Here is a 22,421-nt window from a genome sequence, read left to right as displayed (position 1 = left end):
CGCGCGCGCGGGAAACAACGGGTGGCGTCCGCGCGGGCGCGCGCACGCGAACACGGCGCGCGGGAAGCGTCTTTGCGAGCGGGGAGCTCGCGCGAGGGGAGGGGCGCTCGGCGCGGGCGACTCCCGCGCACGCGCGCGCGGCGCGCGGGCGGGGCGGAGGGGGGAGCGGGGAGAGAGGCGCTCGGGGAGGCTCTCGCACGCGCGAGCAGCGTGCGGGCGGGGAAGAGAGAGAGAGAGAGAGAGCGAGCGGGAGAGCGCTCGGGGGGAGAGGGAGAGATGGGCCGGGGAAGAGGGGAAGATGGGCCGAGCGAGATTCGGCCCATCGACCTCGGGGGAGGCAAAATAGACTTTTGCGGAGGAATTTGATTGGAAGGATTTGGATTCGGAATTGAACTCGACGATAGATCGGGGATTGAGATCTTGAGATGGCACGGACACTAGACAACAAGCAAAGAAACAAATTTCGCAATTAGGGTTTTTAAGAGATAATTTTCCCGCTAGGCGCCACGACGGAACGGGCGCTACAGTTGTCAGGTCATAAGGTCCGTAAGGCACCGAACTCGAGGACAAAGGTGTTTCGTGTGTCCAAACATTGTCGACGATGATTTCGTGGTAATTACAACTATTCTTTTCATCACTCCTCAGTACTATCATTAACTTAACTATCCCAAAATGGATGTACATAGGAGGATGTAAGGAAATGTCAATTCGTACAATGGATTGACACAGTCAGAGTTACTTCAAGTGGCGGGCCGATAACGCAACCTGAACCGACCATACAGTTCATTCATGCTTGGATGGAGTACGAACGTCGGGTGGAAATTGCAAGCTTAGACTGGAGGAACAATCTATTAGGGTTACCTAAATGGTCCGAGCGTCCAAAGTGTGGGTGCAGAGATCGCTGGCAGGTGGCTACATCCTTTGCTGAACAAACATTTCGAAGGAGATATTTTGTCTGCCCCAATGTAGACAACGATTTCGTTGTATGTCTAACCATTTACAAAATCCGCTATGATTTGCACAAAATTACTACCCAAACTGAATAACATTACTATTTTTACAGGGCAATCCAAGGATGGGTGGATTTACTCGATGGATCGACAATGTCACTCCATCATATCATGGCCAGAAGATAACAGAGTCAGAAACACAAGTAGAGTATCAACGATTGAAGGACCACGAGAATGCAATGCATTCTGACTGACCTAGAAGGGGCCGATAGGTTACCGCATGCTTGATTCGTCGGGATCGACAAATTTGTACCGTGTATCGATGGCACTTCTTATCTATCTTATCATTACAATGTTTAATTATGGTGGTGATTTTTTGTATGCGTAAGACTAAGGGCCTATTTGGATTGCTACCAAAAACATGCCCTACCAATATTTTGGTAATTTGAATAGTACTTGTGTTTGATTTCGATTGAAGACTATTCATTGGTAATACGTAATCTAGATTTGAGATTATGTAGAACATTCTTCACTACAATTTTACATTTTGGCAGCAAACCAAATATGATCAAATGCAATTTTACCTTACCAAATATTTGGTAGTGCCAAAACTTGCTTATATTTTGGCACTAACAAAATATTTGTACGGTAACATTCCAAATAGGCCCTAAAAAATAATAAAATTGTATTTTACCAGTCTTGGAGATTTTAATCTTGTATAGTTTTCAATATAAAAAGATTTGATAACTATTGATATTTATACAAAAATATAAAGCACAGTATAAAATCGCCCTCCCCCAGGGCGGCAAGGGGGCCGCCTGCAAAATTCCAGGCCCCCCGCCGCCCATTTGCAGGCGGCCCCCCGCACAGTACAAAATCGCCCTAGCGGAGGGCGGCAAGGGGGCCGCCTGCAAATTTCGTTGACGGCCGTCGTCCGAGAGCGAACGGCCGTCTGCCACGTCACTTTCGCCGCCCTCTGGGATGGCGATTTTTAAAAATCGCCCTCCCAGAGGGCGGTAGGCGACCACTTCTGTCAATTTTCAAAATGAAAAATTATTTTTGTAAAACTTTTAATAAAAAAATAAAAAATAAAAAAAATTCCATGTGTGACGTCCCGGAACAGGCTGCAGTTTCAGCCACAACCGTCGTTAGCCCATCTCCAGAGTTGCCCATGGGCCGTGGGCGGGCTCGATCGCGATCGCGGAGCGCTTTCCCGCGACCCGTTTCACGACCGAATCGTTCTACACGGGAAGCCCACGGGAATCCGCCAAACCAACGGCTCCCGTCCCGTCGCGCCGTCGCGCGGTCGTTGCCAAGTGGCTGTGCGCCGCGCCGATGGGATCCCCGAACAGCGGCGGTGTTACGGCTTCCCTGCCGGTTTTGCCCCGCGGCCGCGACGACGATGCGCGACGTACACGTATAAAGGCCACCATGCACACCTGCTCGTCCTCCGCACGATAGGCAGCCACGCGCCAACATACACAGCACACTCACTCACCCAGCACGCACGCGCCGCGATGTTGCCGCCCACCGCCACGCTGTTGCCGCTGCCGCTGGCGCGAGCGGCGCCGGCCCGGCTCTTCTTCCCGGCCGTTTCGTCGCGCGCGCGCGGGCGCGTCGTCCGTGTCGGGAGACACGGGGCACCGGAGCGGGAGGCCGCCCTCAGCTGGCGCGGCGCCGCCGACGAGTCCGTCAATAAGGAGAAGCATCTCGTCGAGCACACCAAGGACCGGATGTCCGGTACGTCGTCCGGTGAACTTTTTCTCGTGCCATCTGATTATCTGACATGGGCACAGGACACCAGTGGTCATAACCAGTTGAAGTACTTAGACCGTGTTTAGATTCAATTTTTTTTTAATTTTTAACTTTTCCATCACATCAAATGTTTAACACATGTATGAAACATTAAATGTGGACGAAAAAAACCACTTACATAGTTTGCATGTAAATCGTGAAACGAATCCTTTGATCCTAATTACGCCATGATTTAACAACGTGGTGCTACAGTAAACATTCGCTAATAACGAATTAATTAGGTTTAATAAATTATCTCGCAGTTTACATGTGGAATTTGTAAATTCATTTTGTTATTAGTTTATATTTAATACTTCAAATATGTAAAATATGTGTTCGTGTAAAAAAAAATCACACGAAGTAAACACAGCCTTATTCGCAGATTACTGCACGACGCTCAAAGGCGAAGAGTGCTGCAGCTGCTGGGACGCTGTCGAAGAATTCAATAAACTCGAGGTGTGCTAAATTAACCGTGCTGTTTGGGCAATCTAGCGAGCTAGTAGTATCAATCTATTACCACTAATAATATTTGCATTAACCACTGTTAGTTCTTCGATGATTTGATGTGCAGATGGAGCTGCCAAGAGCGGAGCTGGAGACGGTGGTGAAGGATGCCGGCGGCGACATGGGCCACCTGATCAGTGCCATCCACCGCCGTGCGCAGGCGCGGAAGACGGCCGCCGAGTCGTCGTCGTCTCCGGGTGATGATCACTCCACCAAAACCAAACCTTACTTCCCTGCGCCGGACGAGCTGCCCAAGACGGCAGAAGAGCTCGAGGGAGAAACGGAAGCTGCCATGCCGGAGTCCACGCATACCAGGCTGCTCAGAAGAATGGCAGATCATGACTGAAAGTGATCAAGTGAAGATGTGCTTTACCTGAATGCAGAGCCCTGTCATACTCTGCGACTCTGTAATTACAGGACACGTATAACACGGTCCGTGTATATCAAGCTTGCCAGCTTGGCAGATATTGCGCTAATCATAGATATGCTAATATACATGTATAGCTTTCAAATGAGCATTCTGATTCTGTCTGAAAATGTTGCTCCATATGACCATATCTTTCTACTAGTTTCTACGAGCTGCACGCACCACCTGGGTCCCAGCCATCATTTGGCCAAATAAGCTAGACTTAAGCTAGACTAAATCAAATGTATCAACTACACGTATATATCAATAACAAATACGACGACTCCCTAGTCAAAATCTGTACACGTCGACACTTCTTGCCGTGGTTTATTAGAGCAATTTTAATAGTACAGCCAACTAGTAGCAAACTAGTAGCTCCAATTTTTCTGTAACTAATCTAATAGCCTATTTATACAATAGTTACATACTACACTATTAATATCTGGTCCCACCTATAATACACACCCCGTGTCTTGGAGTTCGTGCTACAGCTGACTATAAATTTATAGCCCACTGCTGTTCTCTATTCTCATTTATCTTCTTAAAATATGTTTGAAGCTGGTTTATATCTGCTATTGTACCTGCTCTTATACGCGGGTAGCTGTAACCAAGTTCGAAACCGACGGCTCAGATCCCACCGTTTTGGATCCCGGGTGCGCAGACGATGGAAAAGTCTCCGAAAGCCGAAGTATCCCAAGATATTTTAATCCCTCCCGTCTTTATTTTCGATAATAGGACAACTTGAAGGTTAGAATTGCAAAACAAAAATCCAAAACAAACAAAATAAACTATCTCGCGGCCAATCCTTATCCGTTTCGTGCGCTTTCCGCTATTGCTGCTATATATATAGGCCGCGAGCTAATCCACTCGCCTAGTTCCATCCTTCCCAAAATCCACCGGAGAAGAAGACGATTAGCCGGGGACCACGCCGGAGAAAAAAAAATGCTGTCCTCCACCGCTCTCCGGCCGCTGGCGCAGCCCGCCACGGCCACGGCCACGGCCACCGCCTTCTCGGCCTCCCGCACGGCCGCCGCGGCTGGGCGGCGCGGGTCGGCGGCGGGGGTAGTGGTTCGCGCGGTGCGGAACTACGACTCGATCCCGAAGCGGGAGCCCTTCAGCTCGAGCCGCAGCGTCCTCGACGAGTTCCTCAGGCAGGAGAAGCCTCTCGTCCAGCGCACCAAAGACCAGATCACAGGTAAAGCTGCTGGGTTGTGTTGCTGCTTTAGCCGAGAGCCCGAGTTATCACCTCACTGCCTGTTTTCTAGCAATATTTTGGGATTATTTTACTGCGTGGGATGCGGCTTCCTGCCGAGGTTTAGGCCACTTGCTGTTTAGTTTTAGTAGCAGTGCATGCTCCAGTTCTGAGATCTAAGTTGCTTTAGTTAATTAGGGGTAATTTATGAGGATTCGTGGTAATTTCTTAGTAGGATTCGTGATAACTTCTTAGGACCAGTGATGCTGCCAGATCAAACTAAAATATATCCCTACTAAATGTTGTGTGAACAAGCATAAGAATTAAGTAGTGCTATAAGCCTACAATTAGCGTGTAATGCAAGATGTAGAGGCGTAAAACAGTTTCTTCAATTGGAGATTGAGGGTCTTAAATAGATGCTTTAATTTCAATGTAAGATGAAATTATTGTTGCTGATGTCTGTAAGGTTGTGCTGTAGTCAAACAGAGGAAGGGTTGTTTTGTATTATATATAAATCATTTAATCATTATATGCAATTATTGGCTTTCGAGGCCAAATGTACAGAGCTAATACAGTGATCTGAATAAAATTTCAACTAGATGAAATGAGAATGGAAATGCACAAAGAAAATTCAATTTGTCGTGATCTGTAGGCTTGTCCCCTTTTCAGGTTCTTCTCTGCTGTTGGTCGTTTCATCAATCTTTTGTGAGATGTAAACCTATGTAAAACGTCAGCTGGGTTGGCTCTTTGAGCCTGTCCAACATTCTGTGTGCTTACCCTGATACCCTCCTTAATACAAGGATACACAATCCTCTTGCATATTTGTGGAAAAAAATGATTCAGCTTGTGTGAATGTGATTCAGTTAGAACCTGATTTAAGTAGGTTTGTCTCTGCAACATCAACTGCATAAGAAGTTGTCTAATCATTTCCTAACAATTGTTCCTCTGATCTGGATACAGATTATTGCACAACCCTAGAAGGTGATGAGTGCTGCAGCTGTTGGGATGCTTACTTTGAACTCAATAAACTTGAGGTTTGTGCCATTCGTATTGATTGTTGTACAATCATATCAAGATTATTAAGCTTGCAGTCTACTTGGACTCAACGAATTAACAGGGTTTCTCCATTTGTGACAGCAAGAGCTACCCAAAGAGGAAATTGCAAGGATGGTGAAGGACTCCGAGGGAGATCCGAGGTACCTGATCAATAGCATCCATCACCGTTCAGATCTAAGAAAGAAGATGGCTGAGAAATCTCATAATTCACTATCATCAAACTCCCTGGGGCAAGCTGCGAAGCCAAGGCCTTTCCCTGTGCCTGACGGATTGCCGAAAACACAGGAAGAGCTTGCTGAAGAACAGGAGGCCCTAATGCCGGAGTCCTCCTATACGAGGCTACTGAGAAGAATGGGGAGATTTCCTGATTGGTATACGCCTCGCCCAGATCATGAAACCGACTGAATCAAGTCACCAAGCATCCATATACCGCTCCTTGTGAAAATTTTGTATTGGTTGCCGGATAATTATGATGCCTGAAGTTCTGTGGTTTGGGTAATGCACTAAGGTTCAGCAGCGTGGTAGCTATCCAGGTTAGATTGCTGTTGCTTGCTTTACTGAATGTATAATGGCGTGTGTTTTATGCTGTTCAGGTCTTCCCCTCAGGATTCAGATAGCTCCTTCCCTGTAAACTCAAGCAATGTCCCATGAGATAGCTTGCACAAATTTGTCTTTCTGTATATATATGTTCTGGAATAGAGTTTCTGAATCTGTTTCCTGGAGTTAATGATCAATCACCTGTTGGATGGATGATGAGGATTTCGATGGTTGTATCCCAGTTGAACAGAGTATGCTTGCAGCACAGTTTTGAGTTCAGAGAAAAATACAGCGCAGGCCATGCCTAAATTGCAGGCGATTTCACTTGTTTCATCTTGGCCACGGAAGAAGAGAATTCAGAGAGCAATCCCGTTCTCTCTTTTGCAGGCGATTCTCGTTTGCGTCATTTTTCACCGACGGGCGATGACGTCAGCAGCGAGAAACTCTTGACCCATAAATACCCCCGCGTTATGCGCGAAACCCCGTAGCGCCCACCGCCAAGACCGCCCGCAATTCGGCGCAACCGCTAGGGGCAAATCCGTCCATCCATTTGCCCCGCCACGCGCCGGGAACTCTTCGTCTTCCTCGAGACAACCTCCCGCCATGTCGCGCTTCAGGGTCGTGGAGGATGAAGCTGAGGCGGACCTGCAGGCCTTGGCGAGGCGCTTCAGCTTCTCGTCATCCTCCTCCCCCTCGCCCTCGCCCTCGCCGCCTTCGTCGTCGCGGAAGCCGCCCCTTCCCCCTCGCCGGTCGCCCCAGAAGCGGCCGGGGCTCCCCACAATCCCGGAGAATGGCCCACCGGCGGGGATGGCGACGGCGACGGCGACGCCGAAGCGCACGCGGACACCAACCTCTACGTGCGCCCCGCCGCCGCCGCCTCACGCGAGGCACGCTCCGATGACGGGTCAGACGCCGGTGGCTGGCTCTCGGTCGTCTCGCCCGCCGCGCGGGCGCGGCCAGATGGAGGTGGATAGCCCTCAGCCGTCTCGTGCACTGCACACGCCGCCGACGGGTCAGAGGCAGGTGACTAGGCACCCGCCGCCGGCTGCGCGGACGATGTTCCAAGAGTCTCCCGTTGCGTCCGTGTCCCCGCCTCAGCAGCAGCAGGTGGCCGTGCCCGTGTCGGCGGCGTTGAGGGAGTTCGAGCGGCGTCGCGCGGCGGCGGCGGCGGAGGCGGCATTGCGGCAGCTGCAGCTTCAGGTGTGGGAGGCAGCGCGGCAGCAGTCGCAGCAGCTGAGGCTGTACACGGTGGAGGGAAGGGCTGCGGGGTACGGGACGAAGTGGGTGGAGCTGCATCCGCAATCGCAGGAGCTTCTGCTGCACATCGAGTATGGCTTGCTCCGCATTCTTGATCTTCTATTGGGGGATTGGGGCGATGTTCATCGCGTTCTTCATTTTTGGGGGAATCCGAGTTGGGGCTCTTTATCGAGATTGCCTTGCATTTTCCCTTTTTTTCGGTAAGGTGAACAGGAGAACGCATTCCATTATTAAGATGTGAATCGTGGAAATTGTTCGTCGCATCGCGTTCTCGATATTCTTGGGAGACGGTCTGAATCTTTTGGCTTCTTTTTGCCCCATTGTCGTCGAAGTTTATTTTCTGGGTTTTTATGAGATATCTGTGGCGATTTTTACAGAATTTAGGGATCACTATGGGTTTCTTTTCTTTTCATTTTCCCCCTTTTCTGAAAGAAGGCAAGGGCAGATCAATGGGGGTTTCCGTGTGTTCTTGATGTCTCCCTTGATAAAGATCTCTGTGCTTTGTGTTAATTGCTTTGTCTAAACTTCCATTGCTCTACGATCGTCACCTGGTTAACCTGTGATTTTCAGGAACAAGATGAGGGAGTACAAGCATGAGAGCGATCTGTTGGACCAGTGCAGCCGCCTCTACGACCCATCAGTCTCTAGCAGGAGTTTTGAGCTGTATGCTACGCAGATTTCTCAGGTTTTGTTTACTTCTTGGGCTGTTATTTGGTACTACTAGTTACTTTGGAAATGTTTTGGTCCCCACATATTAGTGTAATACCATGAAATCATTGCTTTACTTGCTTGTATGCTTTTTATTAGGTATATAGCTTTTGCGCTAGTCACCACTCATCAACTATATTTTCAGTCTTCACAGATCAGTTGAGTACCAGCTGATATTCAATGTTCTTAAGTGTAATGCGCATATCTTTGGTTGAGTAATGACTTAATGTTACTTCACAAATGTGCAAGATATCAATATTCTGCAGCACGAAAATTATCAGTCTCAAATAGTTGGGGGGCGATATGATGTATTTTGTTGAATGTACACTTGTACAGTACAAAAAAGGATTTTACTGGCCTTGACTTCAGCCTCCTTATTGATTAGGCTACTTTCTGAAACTACTTTATATTGAAAATATGTTCAAAACTAAAAGAGGAAGGAATAGTTCATGAATCCACTAGTTGAAATAGGGCGTTCAACTTTATTCTTTGTTTGTAACAGGAGGATTTTCCTTTCTGAAACAGGAGATAGGATCAACCTCCACCATCATGGACAGGGAGATGGTTTCCATTCGGAGCTTAATGGCTGTGGTCGAAGAAATGATGCGGAACACAGATTCGGCTATACGCTCATATCAAAAGCTGAGACCAAATTTCATCCGTAGATATTCTGGAACTGCAAATACTGGTTTTGCTCATCATGCTGGACCATCTGGTGCTCCAACTTATTTCAATCAACCCTCAGCAATTGTGCCAACATTTGATTTTTACAGTGGTGTTGCAATGCGGCCTTCTCCTTTTATGCAACACACTGTTTCCAAGTTTGAGAACCGTCTTGAGGAATGCAGCAGAATGGTCGGAGAGCTAGAGCAGCTTATTCAAATAAAGAATGATAAGAACTATTCAAATGCGTTCGAATCCCTGTCAACAGTAGTGCCTAATGTGTACGACTATCTCATCCATGTTGCTACCCAGGTAATTTATGATGAATACATGTATTGATCACTGGCATTACATATTCTGAATACTGCATGGATTTTTCTTTATATATTGCTCAGATCCACTCTGAAGTTGTTCAATTTAAATTCGTAATTAAAGTTGTCAAGGTGGTTGGTTATTTACAGTTTTGAGCATATTTAAGCTAATATATCTATTTCGTTTTGTAACACAACAGAAACATACCCCAAGTGATAGGTTCACTTTGTTTTTATGTGTCGCTAAAATATATTAAATTCTTGTTGTATGGAACTATATTGTTTGGTGTTCAGAGAATACTGAGCTTCTCTGATGTTTTTGTTTGTCCAGGTGGAAAATCTTCATCAATATGCTGAGGTAATGAGAACTCACTATCGGAATGCTTGGCGGCTCATGGGTGATTGTAGCGATCCTTTTTTGGAGGCAGATAGAAGAGAGGCAGCTAAACAAGAAGCCACTGCCAGAATAGTCCATCCTACAGGGGTTGATGTATCTGTGCTGGCAAGCCAACCTTTGCAATTGTCATCCCCTACTGGCGTAACTTCATCTAGTACTCGTGCAATTCTTAGAACACCACTTTCTGCTTTGCCCTGGTTCAGCATTCAAACAAGTCCTGCTCCATCACCCAGCCCTTTCAGTTCATCTGGGTCTATGCTGCAGCCCACACCATTTGGCTCAGCTTCCACACTTGCACTAGGATCCACTCCAGCAAGATTTGCGTCTTCTGCTTTGGGTGGCACCTCACTTTTCAGAACACCACCTGGAGGTACACATAATATTCTATGTGTAACTGGATAGAACGGATTAAAGGACCATTTGATTCAGAAGTTATTTTTATTTAACTTGACATGTAACCCGTGTGGACATCCTTAGTCAATGTCGTGTAGCTTTTTCTTTCTAAATTTGTAAAACCAACGCATTCTTTTGGTTAAATGTGAAGGATAGAAATGTTATTTCCATACCACTGTAGCACATTCAATTGAATCTATCAGAAATTTAGCAATCCTTTATATGGTATTATGCTATATGCGTTCTAAGATATATGTAGTGAGAATGGTCAAAATGAGAATTCATCTACGGTTCACATTTCATTTTCTTCATTTTATTTTGCAGCTGTGATTAACATTGTGTATTTCACACTGTCTGTTAGCTTTCTTACTTTTTCGATAATGGAAACCTGTTAGCTTCCTTACTGGCATTATGAAGTTACTTTCCCTAATCTTATTTATTTTCGCTTTCATGTTACGTATTGAATATTATATAACATTGTATCTTAATCACTGACAGGATGTTAGTACGGAGAACTCTGTAGTTTCCATCCCATCCTGCTTGATTGCTTCAACTTTCAATTTTTGATACCAATTAGCAGTGTTGCAGAGGACGATGACCCCAAAAAGGTGATAGATGTGTAACACAAACTCCTTACATGTACTTTTGACTCTGCTCCTTTTCTGTCCTCTTGATCTAGCTCATTTTCTGTTTTCTTGATCAACTTGTTTAGCGAGCAATCATGGTAGAGCTAGCTAAGTGAATCTAGCTGTGAATGGTGATCCTTAGTTTTGTATATGAATATACGTGGGGAAACTATTCTATTCTAAGCTCTCGAAGGATGTTCCTGCATGTTAATCATGAAAAGAAAGGTATATTAATATGTAATATATCAGTTGTAACTTAAAATTTAATATCTACATATCGTAAAGAAAAAAACAAATTAAACTACAACCTTGGTTGTTGGTGTTGGAATCTTATATGTGGCTCTAGTACACCACAGCTTTGCGCCCTTCGAGTGTAGCATAAGATGTTCTCAAAAAAGAGTGTAGCATAAGATTGCTTTAGAAGTTTTTGCTCATATTAGAAAAAGTGATGACGATTCTTCTTTATAATGTACTTTCTCTGTCCCTAAATATTTGACGCTGTTGACTTTTTTAAACATATTTGACCGTTCGTCTTATTCAAAAAAAATTAAACAATTATTAATTATTTTCCTATCATTTGATCCATTGTTAAATATACTACTACTCAAGTTTTTGAATAATATTCACAAAAAGTTTTTTGATAAGACGAACAGACAAACATGTTTAAAAAAATTAACGGCGTCAAACATTTAGGGAAAGAGAGAGTATATCACTGCTTATCTGCCTCACCTTACAGATGAAAACCTTTGTGCTCATCGAAACAAGAGTGTACTCAGTAATAAACCGTAAAGTTGCTTTATAAGATTTTATTTGACAAGCTACTTAACTTCTGGTCAGCGTGATGATATTTCTTTTCCTTTTTCCTCTCACTGATTTGGTTGTGAAAAGAACTCGATGCTTAATTTCATTGCAGTGACTTGTTTGAGCAATATTTGCAGATGCACTGGTGTTTCAAACGTATTCTACACAATCTGTAAATTGTGACTACTGCACCATCCTGTCACTTACCATGCCTGAAAAATGCCAACCAACGCTTACCAAGAGTGTAACACGACAGTAGTAGCACGATAACACGAAGTTTTTTTTAAGTAGTGATGCATACATTCGTGCTAGCAAAGATCCTCTTGCGCGTTCGCGAAAAAGATCAAAGCGACGACATAACATGGCCACATGCATACGATCGGCTGGCCAAACTCACACACAAATAGAAGTTTTATTCGTAGATCACTTTTCGTTTGCAAATACTCCCTTCGTTTCAAAATAAGTGTAATTTTACACTTCACGTCAAACATTTGACCGTTCGTCTTATTTAAAAAAAAATTATGATTAGTATTTTTATTGTTATTAGATAATAAAGCATGAATAATACTTCATGTATGACTATTTTTTAAATTTTTTTATAATTTTTTTAATAAAACAAACGGTCAAACGTTAGACACGGATTTTCATGGTTGCACTTATTTTGGGATAGAGGTAGTATCACTTCTTGTGGAATAAGTGAAATGATAGGGGCATAGGATTCGTTAGAACATACTCCCTCCGTCCCACGAAAAACGAATCTAGTACTAGATGTGACATATTCTAGTACTACGAATCTGGACAGAGTATATGCCACATCTAGTACTAGATTGGTTTTTTTTGAACGGATGAAGTAATTGAAAGAATAATACACCATCTGTTTTAAGTTATATAAGACGTTTTGACTTTGGTTAAAGTCAAACTAATCTAGTTTAAGTTTAGTTTGACGAACTCTGTAGAAAAAATAGTAATAATTATAACACCAGTATAATTTTATATCTATAATTGAATAAATTCTCATAATATATTTGTCTTGGATTAAAAATATTACTTATTTTTTTATAAAATTAATTAAATTTGGAGTAGTTTGACTTGAACGCAGCGAGTAATGCCTACGGTGTTTCCGGCCACGAATCTTGACGCAGGCAATGCGGCCCCCGCGGACCACCACCTCCAACGGCAGGTTCTTGCAAAACACACGGTAATGCCGCGCGCCAGGGTCGGTGACTCGGTGGCGTCGTCCTCGTCCTCGTCGTCATCCACGTACGGGGTCAGCATCCTCGGTTCGTCCCCCGGGCAGCCGATCAGCGCAGGCATGTTGTACTCCGTCGCTAGCGTGAGGAACATCCCCTCCCTGACCTTGATGCAGCGATAAACTCGGCCGTCGACCTTGGCCGTCAGCTTCACCTCGTGTGCTCGACCGAACACGGTGATGCCGTCCACGCCGTACCGACGGCTGACACGGTGATTTCCCTTGTTTTCTCGCGAGGTACTGCGGTTGCTAGCGCCTACACAATTTCCCATATTTTTTTTTTGTTGTGGCAGGGGTCTCTTGATCGGGTGGCCCTTATATATAGTCGAAGGAAGCCACGAGGCTTTGGGTTATCTGGGTCGTTGTTTCCAATTCCATACATAACAACATATTTTTAGGCAGATTATGATTGGGTGACGATTTTGGGGTCTACGGACGGACACCATGGAGAAAAACAACGGCCGCGTGCAATTAACTATTGCTCCCGATAATTTAGACCCGTATTATGCCAATCAATTTCATATACTTGGAAACCGATATACTTTCTCACTTCTCAGTTTTGTTTTCTTAAAGGAATGTAAAAAATATATCTAGCAAATCTAATCTAATATTAGGCTGTGTTCTTTCCTAGTAGATAAAAAAAACTCCAGGCTGTGTTCTTTCCTAGTAGATAAAAAAAAACTCCCGTTCTCCATGCGTATGCTTCCCCAAGCTTTGTGCGCTTTTTTTTTTTGCAAAACTTTACTCTACGAAGTTGTTTTAAAAAAGCATATTAATTTTCTAAATTTAAAATAATTAATAGTCCCTCTGTTCACGTTTGATCGCCGCATAAGCAAAAACAAAAAGATCCAAATTAATAAGCGTATTGTACAATCTAAATGCAGATTTAATTTCTTTTGGTGCAAAGGCTGTTCGATTTTGCAGCCGAGTTAATTTCCCATACATGAGCCCATGGCCTTCCCGTTTGCATGCAAGAAGATGACCTTTTCTCCACGCAAAGTTAATGTGTTCGCATGACAAAGTTTAAAGTTTATTGACGTGACAACCTCAAACGCCATAGGTCTTTCTTCAACATGGCATTTGAGGTTGTGCTTTTCTCCTTGGTCAGCTAGCCTAGCCTAAAACCGCCCAAGATAGTGCTGGGGGCGGGGGGTAATTCGTCCAGATTTAAGAGTTTGAGATGTCGAATGTCCTAATTTAAGGGGCAAAGGGGGGGTGTAGTTTTAACCTCGAGGTTCTGTATTCAATCCCCAACATGTTAACGATTTTTTTAAAAAAAATATTTGGAGGGACGTATCTCTCGAAATCTCTTTTTTTAAGGGGTAAATCATACTATCGCAATAGCTCAAGATGGAATCGGCTCTCTGGTTTGATCATGCCAATGTCAGGCGGCTAGTTTTCCACTCCTGATCCCAGAACCGAGTTGTCAAGTTTTCCTCATTTAATTTTATATTGCAACCCAATTAAGGTGGAGATCAGATCAAATGATCAATCTATACCCGTCAATGGTTTATATTGACAATATATAGTTATATACTGTAAGTAAATTATACTGCAAAAGTTCTCTGAAGTATTTGCCTCATGGCTCGCTGTCATTTCATTATAAAATTCCGGTGCTTTGCCCAGTCTAAGTCGGCATCTTGATTTGTAATTGCCTCCTTAACCAAATTGTTAATACCGTTACTTTGTGCAACGTGAGTGCTTACGACAGTTCAAACGTCAGCTACCTAAAAAGTAGTGAATTTTTTTTTGTTGGCATCTACAGCTTACAAGATGATCATCATTATACACAAAATATATACACGCCAATTTCTCAGTTATCCCGTGTCCGCACGTCTTTCGTCTCTGAAATCTGAATTCTTCAACTAAAGCTCATCCTATGCTATTTACATTTACTGCAATCTTGAAACGTTGAACTCTGATAAGAACTTACCATGTTTCTTGAATTCATCCATGCAGCTTGGAGATCAGATCACGGCCATACACTGCTATCTCTTAGGACCAATCATGCTTACGAGGTACTAATCAAATACTACTCACTCAATCTCTATGACCTGGACCTTATGCAGGGGAAGAAGCATCAGAGAAGAAGCAGCACCCGGCAACCTCTTGCGAATTGTCAACTTCAGCATCCCCCGTTGCTTTTAGCTATAGGAATTGACGTGGTGGTCATGGTAGCACTTACTCCCTCTCTCCGAAAATTTAAAACACCTATACTATATGTACTTATGATATATTATATCTGATATTAGATGGCTAGAATATTAAGGGTTTGCTTGGTTGGCGGCATAGAATGCCATGCCACGACGTGGCTCGCCACATGTGTGGCGGACGTTTTGTCCACATCACAAAACAATGTAGCGTGACAAAAATACTGTAACTTCGGCAGACAGTGGCTGGAATCCAAACACACCCTAAGTTAGTGAAAATGTGTTTCATGTCGTTGTCTGCATAGCTTCAGGTCATTATACCGCTTCATGCCCTATACCATAGTGGGAGGTGCAATTTGATGATTTGATCTGTCCCTCTAGTGGTGGGGATTCTCTGATTTTTGCACATCTTTGGCCATTCTTTTTTGTGGTGCTGTGTACTGTAGTTTCGCAACTTTTGGAATCAGTATACATCCTTGATCTTTGTGTGTGGATATGATCTTAGCTACAAGTATAGATATAAAGTGCACAAAATAATGGTTGTAATGACTAATGAGTTCTGATTTAAGAAATATAAATAATATTTACTCATTGTAAAGGGGTGTATGTTACACCTGTACACCTACCCCTCCGTTCTAAAAAAAAAAAAAACCTCAACCTAGAAAAAAATGTGACGCCTCCTAGAATAACGAATATAAACTATCCTAAGAGGAGTCACATGTTAATTTTTTTTGACAGAAAAAGTACCTAAGAATATCCTTTGTTTTTATTCTTGAAAACAATAATACTACCGCATAACGACAGCCTAGCTAGCAACTTTCGTTGGCGTGACCGCGTGACCGAGGGCCAGTACGAATAAGCAGTTTGACGGTAGCTATTCGCGACCCCAAAAAAAAGATGAATTATGACCGCACGATTAATTATATATTAATAACTATTATATATTTAAAAGATAAATTTGTTTGATTTTTTAAACAAAACTTTACATAGAAATTTTTTTTACGAAACATTTTATTAGTTTGAGAAACGTGCTAATGTAAAACGAAAAAAAATATCGAGTTGTTTAAAAGAACTCGATTTAAGTTTTAAGCGGATGATTATTTGTTTCCTAGACAAACAGTCAAACACACATTTCAAATTTAAAAACGATCGCACCACTTCCCTCTTTTATCTTCAAAACTTTTCAGCACTTGCAAAATCGAATTTACACATATCCAAATATCCAATTATACACCCACCTCGTTCCAACCTTTGCGGGCAAAAAACAATCGTAAAAAAGATCTGGAAAATCCGAGCGGCCTCCGCGACTCCGCCTCGACATAAAAAAGCCGACGCGTCTCTTCCACCACCCACCATCCCCATCTCCCACCTTCTCTCCTTCCCCCCAACTCGCCTCCTCCGCCGCCGCCGCCGCCACCGGCGGCGACTTCCCATATCTCCGGAGGCCTACCCTTCCCACCGCCGCATCCTCGATCTGCGTGCTGCCACCGCGACGAACCCCTGTAGCGGTCGCCTCCTACTCGGTAGAACCCTAGATCCCCCCGATACCCCGCGCCCCTCTCCGCCGCCGCCGCCGTCCCGGCTGACGGTATGAAAGTGACCGACGATCTCCAGTAAGATCCCGGAGATTAGGAGTCCAGCTTCGCGATGGCGATCCGCATCACCATGTCGTACTCCGGCTATGTGGCGCAGAGCCTGGCCTCGTCTTTTGGCCTGCGCTGCACCGCCGCCGCCGCCGCCTCCTCCGGTGCGGCGCCGGGGGCTGGGGCTCGCTTCCTCCAGGACGCGCTCTCCCGCCCCTTCTGCCTCTTCGCTTCCTCCCGCCACTCCGAGTACCACCATGACGCCGACGATCACAACCATCCGAAGCCCAAGCCCAAGCCCAAGGCAAAGGCTCTCCCCGCCGCCTCCGCCATCGCCGCCAATGGAGGGGGCCATTCGCTGCTCCTCTCGCGGTCGTGCGCAACGAAGGCTCCGGTGAATGACCCGCCATCATCGCTGGCCATCGGGTTGCTGATGGTGTTCACCTCCGGGATGGGCTCCGCTACTGGCCGCGTGGGCGCCTCATCGCTCTCGGCGTCGCCGTCAATATCGTCAGCGTTCAACCCCGCGGCGCTCCTCCCATTCCTGCAGGCGACCAAGTGGCTCCCTTGCAGTGACCTCATCACCTCCGCGGCGCCATCCCGCAAATCGGCTCGCCCAGTTGATGTAGCTAAAGCGCCCACTGCTGCGCCTGCTGCTACGCCTGTGTCACGAACTAAGCCTGCACCTGCGCCTTCGCCCCGTCCTGCACATGTGCCCTCGCCTGCGGTGGCTGCCCCTTCTAAGGTGGGCGTGAAAGCATTGGTTGGTAGTGGTGTAATCAACTCCGGCGTAATCAACTCCAGTGGTGCCTCTTCTAATGTGGGCGTGGGCGTGAAACCATTGGTTGGTAGTGGCGCAATTAACTCCGGTGCTGCTGGAATGGTGAGAAAGAGCAGTCCTGCACTTGGTGCTGCTGCAGAGGTGAGCAGGAGGAACTGGCTATCAAGGTGGGTGAGCTCCTGTTCGGATGATGCCAAGACTGTCTTTGCCGCTGTGACTGTGCCACTGTTATATAGATCATCCTTAGCTGAGCCAAGGTCCATCCCATCCAAGTCTATGTATCCGACATTCGATGTTGGTGACCGAATCCTTGCCGACAAGGTAAAGTCAATTTCCTGTTGTTGATTGTTCTATGAGTAAGAATAGTTTGTGATGTGTGTTTGCTGATGTTGTTATGGTATTAGGTTTCATACGTTTTCCGGGAGCCTAATATTTTGGACATTGTGATCTTCCGTGCCCCCCCAGTTCTGCAGGTATGTTCTCCCTTTTATCTGTTGCCTGATTTAATTCATAATAGAATTTGTTATGACTAGTAGTTGAATGATCTTTTCAGGCCTTGGGGTGCAGTTCAGGAGATGTATTCATCAAGAGAATTGTGGCCAAGGGTGGGGATACCGTTGAAGTAAGCTTTTATCCGAATGGTAGTGACTCCTATTTGTTTTCCTTTTTTTCCAAAAAATTTCATGCTTTTCTTTGCCATTTGCATGAGTAATGACCATTGGTATTCCCTGCTTTTATTAGGTACGTGATGGTAAATTATTGGTTAATGGAGTAGTCCAGGATGAGGAATTTGTGCTGGAGCCACTCAACTATGAAATGGATCAAGTGGTATGGCAACATCTCTTTATATTGGATACTAATGTACTTGATGTTGTAATGTACTAGGAGTACTTATTTGCTTTCAGTTAGTGTCACAGTTTGATGGCATCAAGTATTTGAGTAAAGTGCCAACTCTGTTAGATCAGACATTAAGATGCTTGAAATGTGGGAATTGACTGCATCATTTTTGTTATGTACCCTTCATTTGCTTATGGCCTTATAGGGGAATATGAGTTTGTCGCTTTAATATTAATGCTCATTTGCTAAGACCATAGTGGAGCATACATACTTATCAATCGTGGTTACTTTTGCCAGACTGTTCCTCAAGGTTACGTGTTTGTGCTGGGGGACAACAGAAACAACAGCTTCGATTCACATAATTGGTATGCAAAATCTCAATGGGTGTTACTACCTAAGCTGTTAACCCAGTTGCCAGTTTGCCACAAGTATCTTATGTTTCTGTGTCATTGTAGGGGACCTCTCCCTGTGAAGAACATTCTTGGCAGATCTGTGCTTCGATACTGGCCTCCATCGAAAATAACATACGGTCTTTGAGCATGATGCAGTTCACTGCACAGCAGGCATCTCCTGAGAAATATTTATTGTGGCAGACCAGAAACCAATCCATTCTTTTGGCCGAGCTTCAATGTGAGCTGAGCCACATTTCCTCTTAATTTTTGTTATGCTGGACGTCGCCTTGCCTCAAATACCCTTTGGCAGATGGGCTGACTATCAGTTTTTTTGCCTGCCCTGGTGGCAGATGCTTGGTTAAAAGGCAGCAATTCCTGTACTCAGTAATGTAAGAAGGCACCTCCTTCATATTTATAAAACGCGGATAAATGAACATCCATAGTTGTAGGCTTAGCTCCGGATGATCTGTTTCAGACACAAGGAGAGTGGGCGTCAGATGATGTTCAAATCTTAGTGTAAAAGAAATAGAAAGCATGATGCATTGTTCCTCGTCAAGCCTTGTCAATTTATGCGGTGTTGATTGAAAGTGAATTGATGTATTATTCCTGTGTGGTTTGTACCGGTATGATGGTAAATTTTGCTCTTGTACAACGCAAAGTGGGTCAACTCATTGTTCTTTTTGGACACTCGCTGTGAGCCTAGTATGAATGAATTTGAGGTTTTGAAACGTCCATTGTTTAAGTGCCGTTTCATATTGCCATGAACCTAGGATCCTCATCCAATTTGGTACCATCATTGTGCGATCATTTATGCCCGTTTAATGGCATCCCTAGACATACAAAGCTGGCGCAACACCACAAATTGGAGCAACTCTAATCTCAATCTTCCTTGCCACATTAGAAATAATCCCAGCATGTAAGCACTGACATTGCACAAGAGAACTAGCATCCAAAATTCGTTGCACAAGAGAACTAACATCTATAAAGAATGAGGTTGAAACAACACAGTTAGTCAGGGAAAATCCAAAATTTTAATATAGTAGTACATTCCAACCCCATTTTCAGGTACAACTTCTTTCAGCCTAGTCAATTATACACGGATTTGATTAATATGTGCAATTTCCTATAAACCCTATGAGTAAATGAGAACCAGAAAATATCACCACTTCACATCCAGTGTCAACGGTTCTGGTGGCAAAACGAAAGACATGAACTTTGTGAAAGAAATATTTGAAGTCAAGCTGCTCCAAGAAGAAGCGTCCACTACTGGATAAGGTTTTTTAACCTTCTTCACTGACATAGCCTTCAGCCTGCCTTCTTCTTCAACCTTAGCTACAACATCAAGTGCGACGCGCTGGACCATAGGTACTGTTTTCCACTTGGAAATATTTTCCCAGATGCCATCCTCTTCAGTGATGTCCCTCTCAAGCTCCAAACGGAATTTTATCAAAGGTATTGATGTCACTTTAGCTTGGATAAACTGCATTGATTTGCTATCCTGAGTTTTATTGCTAAACCAAGTCTTCAAGATTTTATCTAGCCTTGGCAGTCTTGAACTAATTGAACAGAACACACAAACTGAGATCAACCGGTTTGCTACATCCACTTCACATTTTTCTGATAATAACTCCACAGTGTCATGTGATCTCCGCCTCCCAAGCACATTGCTTTCATTAACAACTATCATGACTGATCCTACAACACTGACTTGAAGTATCGGAGCACAAGTTGCATAGCTGAGAGGCCATATTCGACTTGGATCATTATTACTAGCCAATAGGCTTCCATTTGTTAAAAGACCTATACTGTGAGGATGGGTAAAGATAACTTTCTGCGCACCAATAACCTTCAATGCAACGCCAGCAGCAACAATTACCCTCTTCAGTCCTGCATAGGTAGCATTCCGCTGCATAAGAAGTGCAACATAAGAATCTGAAGCAGTCAAGGTGGGATTACAACATATGTTGCGAAATGCTGGAAATTGCTAAAACAAAGATTGCGTGAAACAGATGACCGGTCTTTAAAAAACAAAAGTACCCTTTTAGTTACATAAAACTTGCCCCGATTACAGGATATGGAAAACAGATACCCTCTTTTAAGTAATTTTTAGTTGGTGACTGTTACGTACAGAGAACCATTGTATACATTACTATATTGCAAACAAAGAAAGATCAATAGCATAACCCTAAATCAAATATCTAAAATATCTCTACCAAAGTTCTTAAACGAGAAACTTTGCCAACAGAGTTGCAACATCTGCCTTGTTATTTACATGTTGATAGCCTTTCTCTAAATTGCATGGTACAACTATCTATCAAATAGAATAGCATGTTATTAAAATGCCATTTACACAACTGCATTCTGCTGCTAATAATATTTCTAGAATTCCAAATGCACATTAAAGCACTGCACTCTCTTACTAACAGAATTTACAGGCTTTACACTTGGTATTAACCACAAAAACACATCTGCATGCCTAGTTATGCCATCTATGAGACCATGACCCTTCCATTCCACGCAGAACAACCGGTAGTGTCCAAATAATATGGTAAAGAAAATGTTTGTGTTCTGTTCCAACTGCCATCCAATCTTATATTTTGTCGTTAAGCTAAATTCCAGCTCAAGCAGCCAGAATGTCACATTTAAGATAAATTACATAGCATCAATTGAAAAAAGCAGTCCATCATTGCATCTATACAACTCACTTTACCAAATGGTTTTGCATGTATTAGTACGTGAAGAGATTCATATGGTATTGCTCATACATAGAAATATTGCACTTTATGTTATAGCCTTCAGCATAAAACGATCTAATACTTGGAAGCCCTGTTCCAATACATGGTAATTGGTTGGCAGCATACAAGCTAAACATGGGATTCTATTGATCTAGTTTAGCATTCAAATGAAACAGCAACAAGCAAATTTGATTCACCAACAACTAGAGAAGGGGGAGTAGTTATAATTCTACGAGAGAATTGCAGCCACTAGATCAGTTCTGTAATTTGGTCAATCACGCAAGGCTAGAGCTAACACAATTTCTACAGCTATCATTTGAACCCTAACATGTATAAGCAACCGATCCGAAGCGAAATCAGAAAGCAATTACAAGTAAACTCCACTCACCGACGGCAACTGCAGTTCGATGGAGCCACCATCCCCGCCGCTTGCAACCCTCACCTCCACCGGCCCGACGAGGTCAACGTCCCTCACGCCCGGGCGAAACCCCAACGCGCCATCGCCGGGGACGACGTCGAGCCCGTCGGGCCCATCCACCTCCTCCACGGCCGGCGCGGCGGGGTGCCTCCACTCCACGGATTCGTCGGCGAGCCGCACCAGCGCCGACGCCGATCCCGCCCGTGCGCGGAACTCGTAGCGCTGCACGGCGCCGACCCGGGCGGCGTCGGCGTCGAGCGGCCAGACCCGGACCTCCGCGTCGGGGTCCCAGTCGTACTTCTCCGACACGGCATCGATGACCTCCTCGAGGAAAGTAGGCTCCCGCGCGAGCTCCGGCTCCGGGTCGCTGTCGCTGAAGGTGGAGAGGGAGGCGTTGGAGGAAGCGGTGGCGAAGGAGAACGAGGCGGAGGAGGAGGGGGAGGGGAGCAGCATGAGGAGGAGGAGGCAGAGAAGGGGCAGAGGCGAGGAGGAGGAAGCCATGGCTAGGGTTGGGGGGGGGTGGAAGAATCTGGAAGCTTCGAGAAGGATTCGAGCTCGGGGAGAGGTAGGTCTCGAGTCGAGGGCTCGAGGCTTACCTTCCCCGAAGGTGGATGGGGATCTCTCTTCACGGAGGGAAGGGTGGGGAAGACGGAGGATTAGATGGGGGGACGTTAATGGAGT

General features: G+C 44.8%; 4 protein-coding genes and 1 pseudogene across 8 annotated transcripts; 4 read left to right on the top strand and 1 right to left on the bottom strand.

Annotated features, from left to right (window-relative positions):
* Positions 1 to 2,402: 2,402 nt before the first annotated feature.
* LOC107276199 (CCG-binding protein 1) lies at positions 2,403 to 3,763 on the top strand. 2 transcript variants are annotated; one of them, XM_015774682.3, is made up of 3 exons: positions 2,403 to 2,690; positions 3,127 to 3,200; positions 3,316 to 3,763. In XM_015774682.3, exons 1-3 carry the CDS (start codon positions 2,468 to 2,470, stop codon positions 3,592 to 3,594), a joined length of 576 nt encoding a protein of 191 aa, XP_015630168.1. In that variant the 5' UTR covers positions 2,403 to 2,467; the 3' UTR covers positions 3,595 to 3,763. The 2 variants fall into 2 exon arrangements, with proteins under 2 accessions (XP_015630168.1, XP_066165027.1); XM_066308930.1 differs by having other exon boundaries at positions 3,115 to 3,200.
* Positions 3,764 to 4,527: 764 nt separating this feature from the next.
* LOC107275253 (CCG-binding protein 1) lies at positions 4,528 to 6,652 on the top strand. Its single transcript, XM_015777556.3, has 3 exons — positions 4,528 to 4,849; positions 5,807 to 5,880; positions 5,984 to 6,652. Exons 1-3 carry the CDS (start codon positions 4,597 to 4,599, stop codon positions 6,305 to 6,307), a joined length of 651 nt encoding a protein of 216 aa, XP_015633042.1. The 5' UTR covers positions 4,528 to 4,596; the 3' UTR covers positions 6,308 to 6,652.
* Positions 6,653 to 6,903: 251 nt separating this feature from the next.
* LOC9267365 (nuclear pore complex protein NUP58) lies at positions 6,904 to 11,098 on the top strand. Of its 2 annotated transcripts, XM_015777555.3 has the most exons (5): positions 6,904 to 7,767; positions 8,267 to 8,381; positions 8,930 to 9,379; positions 9,710 to 10,145; positions 10,667 to 11,098. In XM_015777555.3, the coding sequence occupies exons 1-5, from the start codon at positions 7,043 to 7,045 to the stop codon at positions 10,672 to 10,674; spliced, it is 1,734 nt and encodes a 577-aa protein (XP_015633041.1). In that variant the 5' UTR covers positions 6,904 to 7,042; the 3' UTR covers positions 10,675 to 11,098. The 2 variants fall into 2 exon arrangements, with proteins under 2 accessions (XP_015633041.1, XP_015633040.1); XM_015777554.3 differs by lacking the exon at positions 10,667 to 11,098 and having other exon boundaries at positions 9,710 to 10,338.
* A 5,247-nt stretch (positions 11,099 to 16,345) lies between these two features.
* On the top strand, positions 16,346 to 18,851 carry LOC4334222 (probable thylakoidal processing peptidase 2, chloroplastic; annotated as a pseudogene). Its single transcript, XR_001544607.2, has 6 exons — positions 16,346 to 17,679; positions 17,763 to 17,831; positions 17,912 to 17,980; positions 18,100 to 18,186; positions 18,493 to 18,560; positions 18,651 to 18,851. The product of XR_001544607.2 is annotated as a probable thylakoidal processing peptidase 2, chloroplastic (transcript).
* Positions 18,852 to 19,595: 744 nt separating this feature from the next.
* Positions 19,596 to 22,381, bottom strand: LOC4334221 (protein TUNICAMYCIN INDUCED 1). 2 transcript variants are annotated; one of them, XM_015775767.3, is made up of 2 exons: positions 21,711 to 22,381; positions 19,596 to 20,493 (listed from the first exon to the last, which is right to left on the bottom strand). In XM_015775767.3, the coding sequence occupies exons 1-2, from the start codon at positions 22,239 to 22,241 to the stop codon at positions 19,747 to 19,749; spliced, it is 1,278 nt and encodes a 425-aa protein (XP_015631253.1). In that variant the 5' UTR covers positions 22,242 to 22,381; the 3' UTR covers positions 19,596 to 19,746. The 2 variants fall into 2 exon arrangements, with proteins under 2 accessions (XP_015631253.1, XP_015631254.1); XM_015775768.3 differs by having other exon boundaries at positions 19,596 to 20,474.
* Between the last annotated feature and the right edge of the window lie 40 nt (positions 22,382 to 22,421).

Source organism: Oryza sativa, chromosome 3 (assembly GCF_034140825.1).
Source record: "Oryza sativa Japonica Group chromosome 3, ASM3414082v1".
Classification (NCBI taxonomy): domain Eukaryota; kingdom Viridiplantae; phylum Streptophyta; class Magnoliopsida; order Poales; family Poaceae; genus Oryza; species Oryza sativa.
The sequence above is the reverse complement of the archived record's forward strand: the minus strand, read 5'-3'. Positions and strand labels throughout refer to the sequence as shown.